The sequence below is a fragment of the Teleopsis dalmanni genome, chromosome 2, assembly GCF_002237135.1.
Source record: "Teleopsis dalmanni isolate 2A chromosome 2, ASM223713v2, whole genome shotgun sequence".
In the NCBI taxonomy this organism is placed as follows: Eukaryota; Metazoa; Arthropoda; class Insecta; order Diptera; family Diopsidae; genus Teleopsis; species Teleopsis dalmanni.
This window is the reverse complement of record NC_051847.1, coordinates 51,691,488-51,708,742: the sequence shown is the minus strand read 5'-3', so window position 1 is coordinate 51,708,742 and position 17,255 is coordinate 51,691,488. Positions and strand designations below refer to the sequence as shown.

At 28.9% G+C, this 17,255-nt stretch overlaps 4 protein-coding genes across 5 annotated transcripts in view; 3 read left to right on the top strand and 1 right to left on the bottom strand.

Moving 5' to 3' along the window:
* The first annotated feature begins 3,505 nt into the window (after nucleotides 1-3,505).
* LOC119683240 lies at nucleotides 3,506-4,395 on the top strand. Of its 2 annotated transcripts, XM_038096879.1 has the most exons (4): nucleotides 3,506-3,542; nucleotides 3,611-3,751; nucleotides 3,816-4,035; nucleotides 4,145-4,395. In XM_038096879.1, exons 2-3 carry the CDS (start codon nucleotides 3,614-3,616, stop codon nucleotides 3,993-3,995), a joined length of 318 nt encoding a protein of 105 aa, XP_037952807.1. In that variant the 5' UTR covers nucleotides 3,506-3,542; nucleotides 3,611-3,613; the 3' UTR covers nucleotides 3,996-4,035; nucleotides 4,145-4,395. The 2 variants fall into 2 exon arrangements, with proteins under 2 accessions (XP_037952807.1, XP_037952806.1); XM_038096878.1 differs by having other exon boundaries at nucleotides 3,816-4,395.
* A 5,034-nt stretch (nucleotides 4,396-9,429) lies between these two features.
* LOC119682444 lies at nucleotides 9,430-10,505 on the top strand. The gene is made up of 3 exons (XM_038095892.1): nucleotides 9,430-9,560; nucleotides 9,654-10,025; nucleotides 10,240-10,505. Exons 1-3 carry the CDS (start codon nucleotides 9,540-9,542, stop codon nucleotides 10,420-10,422), a joined length of 576 nt encoding a protein of 191 aa, XP_037951820.1. The 5' UTR covers nucleotides 9,430-9,539; the 3' UTR covers nucleotides 10,423-10,505.
* Nucleotides 10,506-12,863: 2,358 nt separating this feature from the next.
* LOC119682433 (SAM50-like protein CG7639) overlaps nucleotides 12,864-17,255 on the top strand; it is a 246,151-nt gene continuing 241,759 nt past the window's right edge. Inside the window, exon 1 of the mRNA XM_038095879.1 lies at nucleotides 12,864-12,987. The gene's annotated coding sequence lies outside the window, so the exon portion shown is untranslated. The remainder of the gene's footprint in view (nucleotides 12,988-17,255) is intronic.
* Nucleotides 16,245-17,251, bottom strand: LOC119674523 (SH3 domain-binding protein 5 homolog; the record flags this gene model as incomplete). The annotated part of the gene is made up of 1 exon (XM_038085667.1): nucleotides 16,245-17,251. A coding segment is annotated over one exon (870 nt), but the record flags the coding sequence as incomplete, so codon positions are not given.

The window sequence follows — 17,255 nt, the reverse complement described above, 5'->3', positions numbered from 1 at the left end:
AATGCTAATGCTAATCCGATGACAAAAAAACATGAGGTGTAAGAGGACTTCAGAAAGCTCTGAATTGGAAAAGAACTGCAGAAGAATGAATCAGATGGAGGCATGTTGTGAAGGAAGCCAAGGTTCACACTGGACTGTATAGACTGCACAAAGCCAAATAAGAAAAAGTAAGAAGTGACTAGTGAACTTGAGGGTAAAAATATATATGTTTATATAGACGAAAAAAATACTTTTGTAAGTCGGATAATATTGAAATATTTCGTACAAATTTTGCACTTATCGTAATATAAGTCTGACTTTGGTCGAAAAAGTTTTTTTTTATTAGAGGTCCTTTTAGAGCTGATAAAAGTTATAACAATTGTAGTATCAAAGTTGATAGTATTGATGGAAAAAATTCTACTGACATCTCAAAACTTCTAAGAACATGTTGAAACTATAATGACACATTGAATGGAGTTTCATGGAAAAAGAGGATATAAAAGACCAAAACTAGATTTGGTGATTTCATGACTTAAGTACCATAAAAGAACAAGACTCTTGATCAAAGTTGACCATAAGTATAAGTACTCCTAGTACATTTCAAAGATAACTCAAAAAAATTCTATAATTTGTAGAATATAATAAGAAACATATATGTTACAATATATGTGTTGATACTTGATCTTTATAAACTTTTTAGTTTTATAAAAAAGTTACTGTATACGATGAACATATACCAGACAAATATTTATGTAGTTCAAATTATTTATTATTACACATGCAGTGTAAAACAATAAAATTTGGAATACCTGTAATTTTAAAAATATTAACGAAGTTCCAGACAAAAAGATATTCTTTTCACATCTGTTTTACGATACGCGCGTGTTTATTTTTCATATACAAAATGGGCACCTATATAATAGTATATTATATTATATATTTTTAAATAACAACATATTGTAATACAATTTTACTTAATAATAATTATTTTGTTAATATAGTTTCTTGAAAAATAAAGACATGTAGGAACAGAGAGGTTCAATGAACTATTACATCAGATGAACTACACTTAACTGTATTTATCAGTATTTATTGCTAATAATAAACAATTTGCAATGTTCTTGATCTACCTCCCTGATTAAAAATATATTCATCATATGAATATTGGTCAAATCTATTGTATTTTTGATTATATCTCTTACAAAAACCAAAAATTACGAATTAGACATTATATACTTTTCCAGGATTTAACTGCAGAGCCATGAAGTCCTAAAGTAGTGTAAATAAGGTTAAGAATGAGAGCTCCACATTAGAAAAATATATAATAAAATCGTGGCAAAAGTAATGATGGTTAAACCTAAGAACTCGAATTGCCGTCAGAAGCCCTCCCTCTCGAAGAAGCTGTGACTGCTTGACATCTGACTCTACAGATATGCAACTCAATTAATATATGTAGTATAAAACAGAAAAAAATTTAAAAAAAGGAATATAATTAGTGAACAAAATTTTTAATTCCTATTTAAGTAAAAACAGAAAACGTCTCCTAGGATCTATATTTTGAACATTACGCCATTTGTGAAGAAATTGTTTTGGATATTAATGTAGAACTAATTTCCATTTATTATTTATTATATATATATGTATATACCAGCTGAAAGTATTATAACAGAGTTCATACCTTCAGCTTAAGTTTTCTTCATTACCATCTAAACTGTTACTTAAAGTCCCTTCACATAAGTCCAGGCATCATATACTGTTATAATTATTTGTTAACAATCTATAGTCATATTTGTTTTGAATGCAGTGTTGGTTAGTTGGAATTTCTGCTTAAAAAGTCGATCGTTTCATTATAGACAATTACAGAAGAGCATATTGTCATGGTTGTTCTATTATTATTGATTCCATGTTGGGTTTCATTTAGCACAACAGAATCTTGTTTGAGCACTTCGTATAAGACCTATCCAGTATATATTTGTTGATTACACCCAATAGGAGGCAACGATAATGTATGCAATGATTAAAATTCGATCGAATTGATAACTTGACTGATTTATTTCTTTATTTGCTTGAAGCTTTTTCCATACATTGGTGGATATAAAAATTTTGGTGATACTCGTATATTCCCATTTCTAAAACATTACACAAATAAAAGGTTTTTTTCTATTTTTTTTTATAGAATATTATAAAAATATATAATAAGAATATATATTACTTTAGTATAATAGCATTTTTTACATAGAAAATAATTGGTTAATGGCGTTACATTCTAAAAATAAAAAAATTTTTTGATGAATATTAACTTTTAATTCTATAATATGACACATTTTAAAATTTAATAAAATGGAGATCAGATAAATTTGCTATTGCAATTCCTAAACTCGTTGAGAAAATTACAACAATGCAATTCTAACAATTAAGCTTTTTCACATGTTTTAAATTAAATAACTAAAGAATTTAAAATATTGTACATTGTATGTAAATTATTACTATAAATGTGTTCTGATTAAGGTAAACAACTAATGACTTACTAGGTGCTCCATCTATTTTATTAAAAAAACTGGTGCTTTGCGTTAGTAAGATTATTAATAAATAAAAATATTTATTCACATAATTTTTATAATAATTTATATGATTTTTATAATAATATATATAATTTTTATAAAGATGTTTCGAAAAGTGGTGAATTACATACAACAAAAATTTTAAATTTTTATATATAATATTGATATAATATATAAAAATATGTTATGGAAATGGAAAGTACTGTTAAGTGGTTAAAAACTTGATTTATTAAATCTAAAAGATAGAGCTAGATCAGGTATGTAGCTAAAATGAACCACTGAAGACACAATCAAGAATTATGAACGTATGTTTATATAACACAAAAAAATAAAAGAATTTGACAACGATAAAGGCAATTTAAAGACTTCGAGACTTATTTAGAAAAAACTTAATATCTGCAAGTAAAAATCTTATATGGTATGATAGCTTATAATGATTTACAATAATGCTGTGAAATATTGATTTTTTTTTTAATAAAAAAATACATATTTATGCATATGTAATACAGATACCATTTTTATTTTGTGATATTTGATGCAATGTACATATAATTACTTGATTGAAGCAAGCAGAATAAAGCTAACTCATTATTTAGATATTAACAGTTAAAAAGAAAAAAATTATTAAATTTTACTCTACTAATATTTTAAGATTTATAAACGCTTTGTAAGAAATTTTTATCCTTGTTCCTATTATTTTTAATTAAGTTATTAAAATATCTAATATACCTATAACTTAATGGATTGCAAATAAATGGTTGTACGGAATGTTATTTTTGGTTCTCTTTGAGTATTATTTTCGCAAATATCATTAGCCGCTGTACAGTAGTTTCAGTACTGTCATTTGATTAGCAGCAGTGAAAATTTCGTAAACAGAACCGAATATATATTAATTACAACTGAAATTATTAAGTTTATTTAATTAATAAGTGCATATTGTTATCACTTCAACTTTTTTTAGCTTTTGTTAATTAAAATCTAGGTGCATACATTTTCAAATTGGTAAATTTATTAAAAATGTTCTTGACTGAATACAGATTTCATTGATTTTATTATATTTATCAAAACAGCTGATGGCTTCGGCATCAAGTAGCAGTGCGCGCCATCTATTTAACGATAGCAAACAACGTTTATGCGACCGTGTTGGTGTAAATGTTAATAATTTGGGGTCTGTAGCACGTCAAATTGTGCGGGGCTCGAAATCAAATGAGGTGATTTGAATTTAAAGAATTTGCATTTACATTTTTATATAAATATTGTATATATTTTATTTAGATTTTGGGACAGACTATAAAGAATTTTACACAAGTCGACATTGTTTCGGATTATAGTAGTCAAAATTTAAATAAAATGGAATTGATTTTAAAACACGTCAACTACCAACATGATACCATACTGGATAGCATCAATCATTTAGATTTTGTAATGGAACAAGTAACGTCTATGGAAAGATGATTAGAAGAGAACAGAAGTAATAGATTGTAAAAAAGAAATGGTACATTTGCTTTGGTGATCCACAAATTGTTTTATATAAAGATTTACATTCTAATTACTTTTGTTTAAGAAGCTCTAAACCATTTGGAAAATATTTATATAATTTTCAGAATATGATTGGCGTATAATACCTACTTAAGCTATGTTTTTCAGTTTGGGTAATACAAGCTCATTTAATTGGGCTATTTCTTAAAAAAAGTATCGAAGAGCTTTCATCTGGAAGTGCTCTTGATTGTAAAAAGGCATTTATAAAGAAATACTCTTAACAATATCTTGCACCATGGCTTTCAGTTATAAATTTAAATTCAAAATTGTCGATTTACTGACTGTTAACCAGCCACTAGTATTTTATCTGTAGTCTTTTTTACCTCTTATATTAAAATGTATTTTATTTAAATTAAATTTAAAAAACTTCTAACCTATATATGTTAAGTACGATTAATTTTTTTTGTATTGAATATTAAATAAGCATATTAGTTTTTTATCTTAATAATATAATATAATAGCAAAAAATTTTAACTAAATATTTATTGCAATTAAATATATTTATAAATTATATATATATGCTGTATAATTTATGCTACAAATGCTTAATAAAAATTTTTATTTTTCCACTTTTTCTAAATTAACTTATAAGCTGACTTTTTCTGTACGTTTAGAGTCGATTAAAGCACGAAACATCTATCTCTATTAAATTTAAATTCCTATTATATTCTCTTTATAAGTACTTCAGATAAATTGGGTGATAGTGTCTTGACTACCGAACCATAACAGTGTTTTTCAGGTAGAAGTTATTACTATTCGCTTAGTAGTAAAATAGGTCCTATGCAACAAGATCTCCGATATAAATATCGTAATCTTTACGGACAGCAAAGTCGCTAACTAATCACTGGTGAGCACTACTGCAACATATTTAACAGTTCGAGATTCCCGGCTTTCTCTTAGCATAGCTAGACGTGTAACTGTCCAGCTCACATGGAGCAAATCGAGCAACTGTAGGGCTAACAAACTTGTCAAGATAGACACTCTATTTTTCGACATTCATTTTTCTTATATTGGTATTCCACTTGCAATGGCCACATTTTGCATTAAACAAAAATATATTTGTAAAGCTAAAAACATGGTGAAAAAAACATTACTGTCAGATCTCAATATATTAACTTAATCCACACCAGGAAACTTATTAGTCAGCTAATTCAACTAAAGGGTATTCTGCTCAACATTACGGCATCAGTGCTACCATTATGATTTTGATTTTGCAGATATTTTGATTTGTGAACAGACATTAACAAAATCAGCTAGTTGTTTAAAATTAGGTTTTTAATTATTTTATATACCTCACTTCTCCAGATATTGAGGCCGAGATTAAAAGTTGTAAACAATTTGTAATATATTTTACTTTAAAGCAATGCAAAAACATTAGAGCCCGATATCTTGGAGTTTAGTTTACAATATATGTTATATATTAATATATATAGAAAAAGTTTCTCAAAAATAGTTGCCCCACCTTAAATCCGTTTTCAAATGGCCCTATTAGAAATTCCAAGGAATTTCGGCCAGCACTAATTGAAGTTACGTGTTTAGCATAACTTCCCCTTGGTAAAGAGCGAAACCCATCCAACCTCTGTTTATCTTTAGGTCACAGCACCCGGTGTGAATACGCAACTCCACTCCGAATAAAAGTAAAATGCAACCATTCTTCCCGCGCAAATTTGGGTATTAACAACAGAGACCATGATACTGCCAACCTCAATTGGTGAAGCCAGCCGAAGCTGCTGCGGGCATTTGAACCCTGTAGTACCAGATTTACACCTCCGGTGGCGTGTCGCACTTACAATCATTCACACTTCAAACACTGCCGTAATAGCGCTGGGGTTTTAGTCGTGTGTTACAACAGACATACTTTACCTCAGGAATATTCTAAACCCTTACTCGTGGGGGGAAGAAGGACCTCTACAGTGGTTCAAAAATGAAAACAGAAGTACTCTTTTCGAATGATTTAGTTTATTTATAATATATTAAATAAAAATGGATATATTATGAGTTATTGTGTCTTATTTTTTACAGATTTGTAGCGGTATAATGATTAAGTTAAAATAAATTCTATAGAAAAAATATATTTGGAATTTAATATAATAACTTGGGTAGAAAACTTTAAAAGACAAGGGTAATAGAAATGTAGTTAATATTTTTTAATATAAGAAGTATTACTTCCTTTATTAATTGCGTACTAATGCTGTTATTATTTAAATAATTGATTCCATCCATAATAATATCTAAGAGTTATACGTCCTTAGCATAATGTAAGTAACTACTAATCACTGTATTTTTCTGAAATTTTTAATACGATCCGTTTACATTCAGTAGCTCTCAGTTATCGTTTAAGTGTTAAAAAGAGCTTGATGTTTGATTTTTCGCTTTTAATGAAAGTATCAACCACTTTTATAATGGAACTGGATATATACTTTAATTGATTATAAAGATCTTTTGTGTTATAAATCTTTTAATATTATTCCTTAGAGATGATTTTAATCGATTGAAGTTCTTAATATTGATTAGTTGATCAATTGTAAAAAGAAAATTAAAGTCCTTTACACTGCCTATGTTATACCTACTGTTTGCTTTATTAACTAATTTTGATACTTAGAAATTGTCTCTTTGCGTTCTCAAAACTAAACTATCATTATTTGTATGTAATACATATTTTTGGATAGGAGAGAACATTCAAGATAAAGTGTCTGATAGAAACTGCTCCGGCTAGAAAGGTATTTGATTCGGTACCCGCAGGTGGAAAACGTGGTAGAGGACGTCCGCATCTTCGGTGGAAGAAGCAGGTGACCAACGATTTGGGGACGTTCGGTACTACCAACTGGCGTTAGAAAGCAACTAATCGGACTGTCTGACGGAGGCTACTCGAAGCGGCCAAGGACGACTCACGGCCACCTAAATAAGTAAGTAAGTAATATATATTTGTGAGAATTTTTATAAATAAATAAATTGTGAGAATACAAAGTGTGAATTTCATAATTTATTTATATTTATGTATTTCTAAAACATTGATCTGCTTTTTCAATGTACCTATATACTTTAGATTATTTTAATAAAAAACAACATTCTTAATAAGTTTTATAAAACAATCAACACAGTTTGATTTGTAATTGTTGTTCTTATATTATTAATTATATATATAAAATTTTGTGCAATTTGATCGCTTTTTTGATCATGTTAAAAAATAAATTAATCACTGTAACGAATTCTTTTGATCTTGATCGTTTACTTATGTCATACATGTTACGGAAACATTTTTATTACCGGAATTATTTGAAAAAAATATTAATAAATAATCAATCTGCTTTGTTCGATAAGTATTTTTTGAACTGGGAACCGCAGTGATTGTTAATATTAAATTACACAAAATTATTTTTAATAAACTTTTTGAATTAGAAGCATTTTGCATTAGAAAAAAAGGCGTTGTTAAAATAACTTGAAATTTTCGTGATTATTGAGATGTATTTTTAATTGATTTCATATAGTAAATCGATATAAGCTTTTGAAGCACTAAAAAAAATGTAATTGAAAAAAAATTATTATTATAACCATTTATATATAGATTTATGCTATTAATTTTTTATTAAACTATTTTAAAATAAGACAATACTTGAAACAGCGTTGTATGGGCAGCCAAATCTCAAAAAAATAACTAAATTTTTGTTCTCATCTTTTCTTTTCTATTCGAAGTCTTCTAAATTTTAAAAATAGCTTCTTTCTCGTCATAAGACGTGTGGCTTTCAGCAAAAATAGTTAACTTTAAGACACATTTGTATGCTAAGGGTCATTTTTAAGAAAAATTGTCGAATGAAAGATTTAACTATAAATTGGAATCATTCAATTTAATGTTATACCTGTATACAGCTAACATGATCCTTTAGCTTAGATTTGTTCCGTTAGTAAAGATATTTTACATTGAGTGGATAATCGATTAAACTCGTAAAAATAATGGACAGTAAAAACGCCTTACTTTATAAAGTGAGCCGCTTACTTCAATTCATCTGTTTGTCCTGGTATCTCTTTGGGATACAGACACTACAACTTTTCTGAAACCCTTGATTGATAATGTTGAAGTTGTTAGAACGAACTTCTCTTTCGTAATGGCTGTGACCAAGAGGTTAACACGGATTGGTTACTTCACTTTTCACTAAGTTATTTTGGAAGAATCTTGCTATTTGTAAGAGTATTCAAACCTTACACTAATAAGCAAAAACAGAAGACATCTTCTGACTAACGGCAGTTACCACCGGTTTTTGACCTATTGAAACACATGCAGCCAAAATTGAATACTCATTGACACAACTGAAATCAATCGGAAGAGAAAAATCTATTATATATATCCTCTAAATATGCCTCGCTTTTTGACAGCAATCACTCTCGGTAAACTATTCTAATTACCTCCTCGAAGTAATGCGGATGTTTTAGTCTGTATACTACATATTAATGTTAGGGAGTCGGACACATCATTCCGATGACGGACGGTTTGATGGTGCATAAAGCATTCTACCTTCTCACCCCAAAAGAAAATGGTAACTCAGCTACAACTGAAATGATTTAGTAATTTTTGTTCCATCAATATATCTTAAGTCCAAAATTACACCAATACACTGTAAAGGTCTATGAGTTTACTTGACTTGAATGGGTTTGCTTTCCCTACATGAGGTATTTGACATACCTCGACCTCATTTACGCTTTTTTCTATTTGAATGGAAGTAATTATCATACGGGTATCATTAACGGGTATTACAATTAAGACATTTATGGACGTATACAAATTAGTTCTATAAATGTTGCAAAAAAGTGACTCTAGTTAAATGATGGTATGAGTTTTGTATACATCGGATATATCTTCGTTTACTCAAAACAACAAAGTGGGTGGTGGTCGTTTAAATATGAATATTGGACAAAATATATACATAAGTCAATAATACGATGAGCACATTTACTACTGGGTTGTTGTTGTAACAATAATGTAAGGCGCCATTCATGATGATTTAAGTGAGCAGATGATAGGCTTGTCTATTTACAAGTTCATCAGATAATCGCGGCCATTAACGGAAGCTGTATCAATGAATAATTGAATGCGCATTCTTCGTACGTTTAGCACCCCAAAGAAAAGAGCACAACAATCTATGACTATAATTATTTTTTATTTTTATGTGGTTTCATTTGACTTTTCTAATGGCAAAACAAATGAAATATATTTAATTATTTAATAATATATTTAAATTAATCAGACGAAATTTCTTGTGTGTGTTGTTTACTGGTTTTCATTATTGTATTGTTTTTGATTGAGAAGTCGTGAAATACCAGTTTTGATTGAAAAAAATTGACAATTTATTTTGCACAAGCAACGCCGAAACATTTAGTCAAGTTTCAGTTAAGCAGAAGACCTCGACAGATAAACAACTTCAGAAAGTGAGACCAATAAATATTATTTAGGAATTTATTACGAAAATGAAAACACAAATTGTATTGGTGAGTAGCGAATTGAGTAGTTAGCCAAGCTAGTAGCTCGCAAAAATAATTTACGATTTTGTAAATAATGTGTTGCTTTTGGTTGGTTAAAAGGTATTCGCTGTTTTGTGCGCATGCGCACGTGCTGATGTGGCGCATGTGCTTCATGACGCTACCACAACACCACAACCAGGGCCACCAAATCCATATATTTTCAGTTACCAGGCTGGACGTGCACCAGGTCATGTAGATCGTCAACATACTGAAGTTTCCGATGGCACTGGTGTGGTACGTGGTGCGTTTTCATATGTGGATCCAAAGAATCAATTACGTACCGTACAGTATGTTGCCGATGAAAATGGTTTCCATCCACAATTAAGTCATGAACTGGAAGATAGTGAATCAGTGAAATTAGCAAAGCAAAAACATTTCGCCTTGTATAATAAAATTGCACAAGAACATGCAAATGAGTTGCATCATCAAGCCGTAAGTATCTACACGTATAAGTAAACAGTTACACAACTTAAGTAATGAAGCTAACAAAATCTAGCAAAATCTAACATAATCTAGCAAAATCTATAAAAGAAACGACAAAGTAGTTGAAAAAAATCTAAGCTTTATTGTATACATTTTTATTGGGAAATATTTACAATGTTTATATCATTGTTCACTTTCTTATATTTTTTTTTTCTTGCTATAGGCCGCTGTTGCTGGCCCCCAAGATAGCGAAGCCGTTGTCCGCGCTACAAATAAGCACTTGAGTTTATTTGAACGTATTGCAGCAGAACACGCCGCAATTGGAGCACAACATGAGGCAGAACGAAAGGCATTGGAAGCAGCTGGTGCATACGACCAAACAGAAGATGGTCAATACCATCCGTGAAGCTTTTCGATGTGAAATCATTGATATTGATATGATATTTTTACGTATAAATACAAATAAATGACTTGAAATTAAAATGACAACATTTCATTTTATTGTAGTTTCCCAATTTTTAGTACATTCGCAGCAATTTTTTTTTTTGTTGTAAGTTAGCATTCAAAAACAAGCATTTACGACTTAGTAAAAGCCCTGTGAGTTTGAAGCAATGAAGTAGCCATCTTGAGCCTTAAATAATTTCAATGTATTATATATATAACTGTCACACCAATTAAAATAAATATTAAGCTCCAGATAAATTATAAATACTTATTTAACAAAATCACAATATTGCTTTATCACTTAGATTTGAACAACTGAATATTTTGTGGTTAAACATGATTTGGCTCAATACGTCTATTACGTTGTTCTGGTATTTCTTTTCCTCTGTCAACTGATTACATAGTCTTCATATTTACTTAATGAAGTGCCTGTTGTTCTATTGTTTTAGTCTGATCTAGTATTTAATTTGCTACTTTTAACTAATTTTTGTTTTAAATGAAGTACTTTTTGATTGTTTGTTTTAACTTCAATGAATTTTGCTCACATAGTTTTAATATATTCTAAAAGAGTTTTTGTATTATCTGTTGTTCTATCGTTTCATTTCTAATGAGTCTTGCTTGTAGAGTTTTGATCCCTATGCAGTTAAAATTTGCCGAGCTTTCGTAGTCTATAAACAAAGTTTGTTTTCTCATGTCATTAGGTTTGTAAATTGTTTGCCGGATTTCCTCATTTTCTTAACGTTCATTACGTTGTTCTTCATTTCCATTTTGGCTTATATATGTTATTGATGCAAAATTACTTGTAGTGAATTCAAAAAGTGTTTTTTCTTTTTTGGATAACATTTTAATGTTGCCAATCCCATTTTAAATATATATATATGTTTATCTTATTCTTCTTTTTTAGTGCAATATGAGATGGATGTTAGCAAAAAGATTGTGTCAACAAGTGTTCTTATTATAATCACTTAACCTTCTTGTACTCTGAGATTTGATATAAATGATGATATTTTTGTATTTTATTATTTTTCCTATTTCAGCCTTGTATTGAATTCGAAATGACTCATCTTTTTTGTTGTTTAGGTCCACATCCTTCTCATGGGATCTTGCAATATATTCATATTTATAACCATCATTATAACCATTTTTTAGTTTTTTGTCAATGTAATAAGTATACAATATGAAACCTTCATCTTGTGTGAAGTAAATTGTATTGGTATACCTACAGCGTAGTGAAAATATTTGCTTAATATAGATTACCCAACTTAAATCCATGATGAAAAGGGTGTTCTCGGAAAATACGCATGATTTTTAATCCCTGATTTATATTTCTTTTTCCTAATAATTCTTGTAAAGAATTGAAATTTAGTGAAACATTTTTGCAATTTAAGAAAAACATAATATTTATTTAACCATGCTTAGTAATAGAACAAAACAAAAACAGGTCTATTTGTTTGTAAGAATATAGCAAAAGAACAACATAAAATAATAACTATTTTCAATGACAATTCAGGAAATTGTTGTTTTGATACCTGTCAGGTTTATATATGCAAATACACATATTTGCAAAACACGTAAATTTAAAATTAAAGCTTCGAAATAAATAATAATTTTTTAATACTAAAATAATAAATGGAAAAAATAACAAATATAAATAATTAAGAAAAATACATGTTGACAGTTAAATGGAAATTTTGTAGGTACTTCATAGTAGACGAATTTTTAGTCTTAGCAATCATGCGATTTCAGCTGTTTATTAGTTAATTGCTTTCAAAGAAATTGGACTAAATTAACCAGCAGTTTTGTTGTTTTATATGTTATTTGAAAAATAAGCGGTTGTTTTTTGCGATATGCTTACTAAAGAATAGATTTAGGTCGTGTGCAAGTTAGGCTAAGTTGCGTTTTAAATGAGGGAAATTCTAAGTTGTGCCGATAATGTAGTGATGTGTCGATACGTGTTGATAAATGGCAAAATGTGTGCAGTGCAAAAAATCCCAAAAAATCTCCTATTTGGTTTAGCATCAACTTAGCCTAACTCGCACACGTCCTTAGTATAGCAACACAAAAACTGTATGGCGTAGCAATTGTTTTTGTGATTTTATATGTTCTGTTGTCCCATTTTAGTGTTTGTACAATTGAATAAAAAAATTTAGAAATCAATCAATTCAAATAGTATTATATTAAAGTATTGATAAATTACAAGTTTACAATTTTTAAAGTAAACGGTTCATAACTTAAAATTTTTTCAAACAAGTTCAATAAATTGACATTTGAATGACAGTTTCAATTCCATTTCGTACCTCTGAAGTCATAGTAGTTTTTAGTTTTTTCACGACATTTGTGTTATTTACTGGCCATCTATATTTTAATAATATTTAAATAAATAAATTATTGCAGGTAAAATGAATTTAAATTATTGTGAAAAGTTGATGTATATGTGCCGCTAATACATAAGTTAAAATATATTAAAAACATAAATTGATAAGAAGTTATGTAATTTAATTCATCAATTGAAAATCATTTACAATTGGTAAGAATGTTCTTGGCTTACTATTGATGCTCATTAATGTTTAAATAAATTATAACTTAAAGTTTGTATGTGTGTATAAAATGTAAGCTTAATAGTAACTGTGTATTCAAAAAATTTGGACTTATTGTGATTATTTTTATTCATTATTTTTTACGTTGACTGTGCTTAATTACAATGCCTTCATAAGATTAATATACATTAAGACTGAAAAGTTTTCGGAAATTCTCATTTAAAATTCGCGCGCTGTATATTTTTCGATATTTTAAGTTTATGTAGTTTGGCAGCACTGTCCTTAATTACTATGCCAAAAATGAGCTCGATCTGTCAGACAGTTCGTTTACGGCAGCTGTTGAAACCAGTTCACCTCAGTAGTGCGTTGCGAAATGTCTTCGACGGTCGTACGACCGTCCTGGAAGGCTTTGTACCACTCATAAACTTGAGTTTTCGATAAAACTGATTCCCCATAAGCCTTTTGTAGCATTCGCAACGATTCTGCACACGAAATTTCGTTCGAAACACAAAATTTGATGCAAACTCTTTGTTCAATATTTTTTTCCATTGTTTTTTTCGCAACGCCCTACTGAGGTGAACTGGTTTCAACAGCTGCCGTAAACGAACTGTCTGACAGATCGCGCTCATTTTTGGCATAGTAATTAAGGACAGTGCTGCCAAACTACATAAACTTAAAATATCGGAAAATATACAGCGCGCGAATTTTAAATGAGAATTTCCGAAAGCTTTTCGGTCTTAATGTATAACTCGGTTTTTTTTTTGGTTACCAACTCGTGTATTTACTTTCATAATAATAACGTAAAATGCGTTTTTAAATAATGCTATATATTGTTTTTGTATATTTTAAAGATATTGACTAACTATTATTACTTATAGAACAACAAGTGTCTGTTTTCAATAAACCAATTTATTATTTTCACTTTCAAAAAAAAAAAAGCGGAAAGATGCCAGAATGCATACAATCTTTAACAAGTCTTCCATAATAAACATGACTGCATTATATATATATATTTATGTAGCACAATATAGAGATCGGTTTATGTTTTATTGATATTTTGACAAATTCCTACCGGTTTATCAATATTATTGAAGTTTACATATGTACCGAAAAGCAGACAACTATTTGTTAATATATTATTCTTACTTACTATCCATACTTCTATTAAAAGTTTAATGTTTTCCAATTATGTCTATGTATCATTAATCAAAACACGTTAATCCCTTTGTAAATTAAGCCATATATCTTTCACTTTATTATAGTTTCGGTTATTCTTTTATTTTTAACATGCTACCGATTTTCAATTATAATTTATAAACAATATTGTAGTATTAATTTATGTTGGCAAGGGAAGTTTAGATGGGAGTGGCGGCCTTGTATACTCTTGTACTTGAGCTCAAATAATAGCCTATTCTGATACTACGGATTAGCATTGTTCATACGCAGACCAGAAAAAAGAACCCGAAATCGACCTCAGCGTAGAGATCTCAGTAGAGGATAACGTATCTTTGTAGAAGACTGTGAGTGCACGCTTCTATTTGACCTCACTGATGTTGGCTCCATTACAATAGGTGTTAATGTAAACATGATACGAGAAAGGCGATCAACAGACACATCTTAGAGCGAGGAATAGTGTCCAATAGTTATAACTACCTATGCTACCTATTTCAAAACTTACTATCCCTTGATTTCTTGACAATGACAATGATCACTTAACAACCTCTACTAGGTAAAAAGGTCTTTATAACCAATTATTGCTATATATCTACCTATTATGTGGATTTATTTCACAAATTTGTCAGTCTAAGTTTTATCTTACTTTGCATTAAACAAAATAAAAGATAAACGCAACATCACAGTTTTTGTTTAAGAAATTATCCTACACACAAAGTAAAGCTTCCTGTTTACACACTTCTGAGTGCACTGAAGCTATCTTACTTTTTATGTTAATTTAGCTAAGATCGCATAGTCAAGCTACACACAGCATTCTTTGTTTATTTAATGAACATATTGCGCTTATGGTTCCACTTATAGAAATCAACTAAGATAAAAGACACTACACTTATCTCAAGAATGCAAATCTCAGCATAATAGGCTTGGTTTGGTTAGCTTCTGCTTGATACTTTCAATTCAGTTCTAGTCAAGCCAACAAACAAAACTATATATATCAACTATATATATCAACTTTAACAATAAAAAAAAAATAATTTTTTGATATTTGAAAGACTTTTATTAAGTTTAACAAAGCGTATTTGTTAATCTAAAAGTTATTTTTAATTGTTCATAATTTTACATTAAATAATCATTAACTTAATATAACTATAAATAAGAATATTTTAAACCATTTTCCGAACTTTTCTACAATTTTGTAGTAATCAGAACATATAATTCATTACATCAAAAATAAATTTATATTAACTATTTCATTTAACAATCATAAATTATCGTGTATTGATTTTATTTATTAATTTATACGATTAATTATTTAAAATTGTGTTGTATTATGTATACATATTGATATATTTCACAAGATTCCAAATTCTTTTGAATTAAATTGCATATTCTACTTTCAGTTTTAAGCGTTTATTTTAATGTCATTTAAAATGTAAAATATGTAAAAATCTATATTTTATTAATTCGAATTTGAATTATTTTTTATATTGTAAAAATGTAACTCTTAATAAATTTTCATATTTGAAATGTTTACTTCTATGAAAAACTCTTCTCTTCATAATATATATATATATATGGTATATACTTAGTTCTATTTAGTTCGTTGATCATAAAAAAATAATTTCTATATGTTAGGTTTGCAATGTGAACCTTCTGCTAATTTTATTATATAGTTTTGTTGAACTAATCACGTTTTGATTATGTGCATCTATTTATTAAATTTATTAAACACCGTTGCTATGGACACAAAACTAATACATATTTTTATTTAATTTTAATAATACAATAATATAAATATTTCATAAATAAAATTAAATTGACAAAGGAAAAGCAAAAAATACTTTTATACTAATATGGTGATTTAACATGAACAAAATATAAATAAAAATCCTTTAAAATCTCTAAGTACAAAAAAAAGAAGAAAAATTTATAGATTTTGCACTTTTATTACATATTAAAATACAATCACAAATACATTAATTTTTATTAAATTAACATTTTATTTTTTTGCAAATACTATCAAGTAATTTACTTAATTGATTATTCTATTTAAAATATAATCTTTTTAACCCTCTTTATATTTACTCTTTTTCATTTTTAAACTGAATATTATATTCTTATCAATCTCTTTAACTGTAATGCTCTTTAAGAATAATTTTAAATTTTAATAATTCTAGTAAAATTTTACAAATATAATAAATATTATTTACATTAATCTAATGAACGCCTTCGTTGTGTGCTGGATATGACCGTACGATCCAATACTTCTGTTGACAGTCGTGCTAATAAAGGCAGCTCACGCATTGATACATTAACCGATGGCAGAGGTTCTAGTTTATTTAGTTTTTTCAAAGGTTGCACACTATGCTCAGGAGTAACCGGCATACTTGTTGCATTTGTGCTGGAAGTAATTTTGATTAATGGTCCTTTATTTTGATTAGTGGGCTTTATTGATTCAGCTCCTAAAGAATCGGGTCTTATATTTTGTTGTTGTTTTTGTATATGTTGTTGATTGTTTGCACATTCTTTCAACAACATTAAATGATCCAATTTATTAACTGTAGCATTTAATTCGTGTTCCCACATATCATTTTGCTCTTGTTGTCCATCGCCACCTTCTATTGGACGTACAGCAAGGATTTTGACCTTTTGACGCAACGCTTCGAGATCACTTTCGTCAACAACTTCCATTAAATCATTGCTATCTATATAATCAGCTTCGTTTTCCTCTCCTTCAGAATCGTCCATAGTAGCGAAAGAATTCATTGCATTATTATCTAAATCACTTGAACGATGCGAGAAATTTCCAAGCGAAACTTGGCTACTTGCAATAGAAGGATAGTCACATTTTTCTAATTCACGTTTAAAGTCTGGCAAAGGCGGTAATGTAGTTAATGTTGGCGAATTTAATTCAGCACCAACACCGGGTTCACGTGGTCCTGGTGGTGGTGCATTCATATCTGAGAAATCGCCACGCTGACGGTGTATGTCATCACTAATGCGTTCAAGATTACGCAAAGCTGTTGCATACGTAGTTTTAGCCGTTTGCACCTGGGCTTGCAACTCCTGTATGCGGTTCTTTTGT

Coding starts and splice junctions, on each gene's coding strand:
- LOC119683240 (XM_038096879.1), top strand. CDS start 3,614: ATGGCTTCGGCATCAAGTAGCAGTGCGCGCCATCTATTTAACGATAGC. Junction 3,752..3,815: donor GGGGCTCGAAATCAAATGAG/GTGATTTGAATT, acceptor TATTTTATTTAG/ATTTTGGGACAGACTATAAA.
- LOC119682444 (XM_038095892.1), top strand. CDS start 9,540: ATGAAAACACAAATTGTATTG. Junction 9,561..9,653: donor TGAAAACACAAATTGTATTG/GTGAGTAGCGAA, acceptor GTTGGTTAAAAG/GTATTCGCTGTTTTGTGCGC. Junction 10,026..10,239: donor ATGAGTTGCATCATCAAGCC/GTAAGTATCTAC, acceptor TTCTTGCTATAG/GCCGCTGTTGCTGGCCCCCA.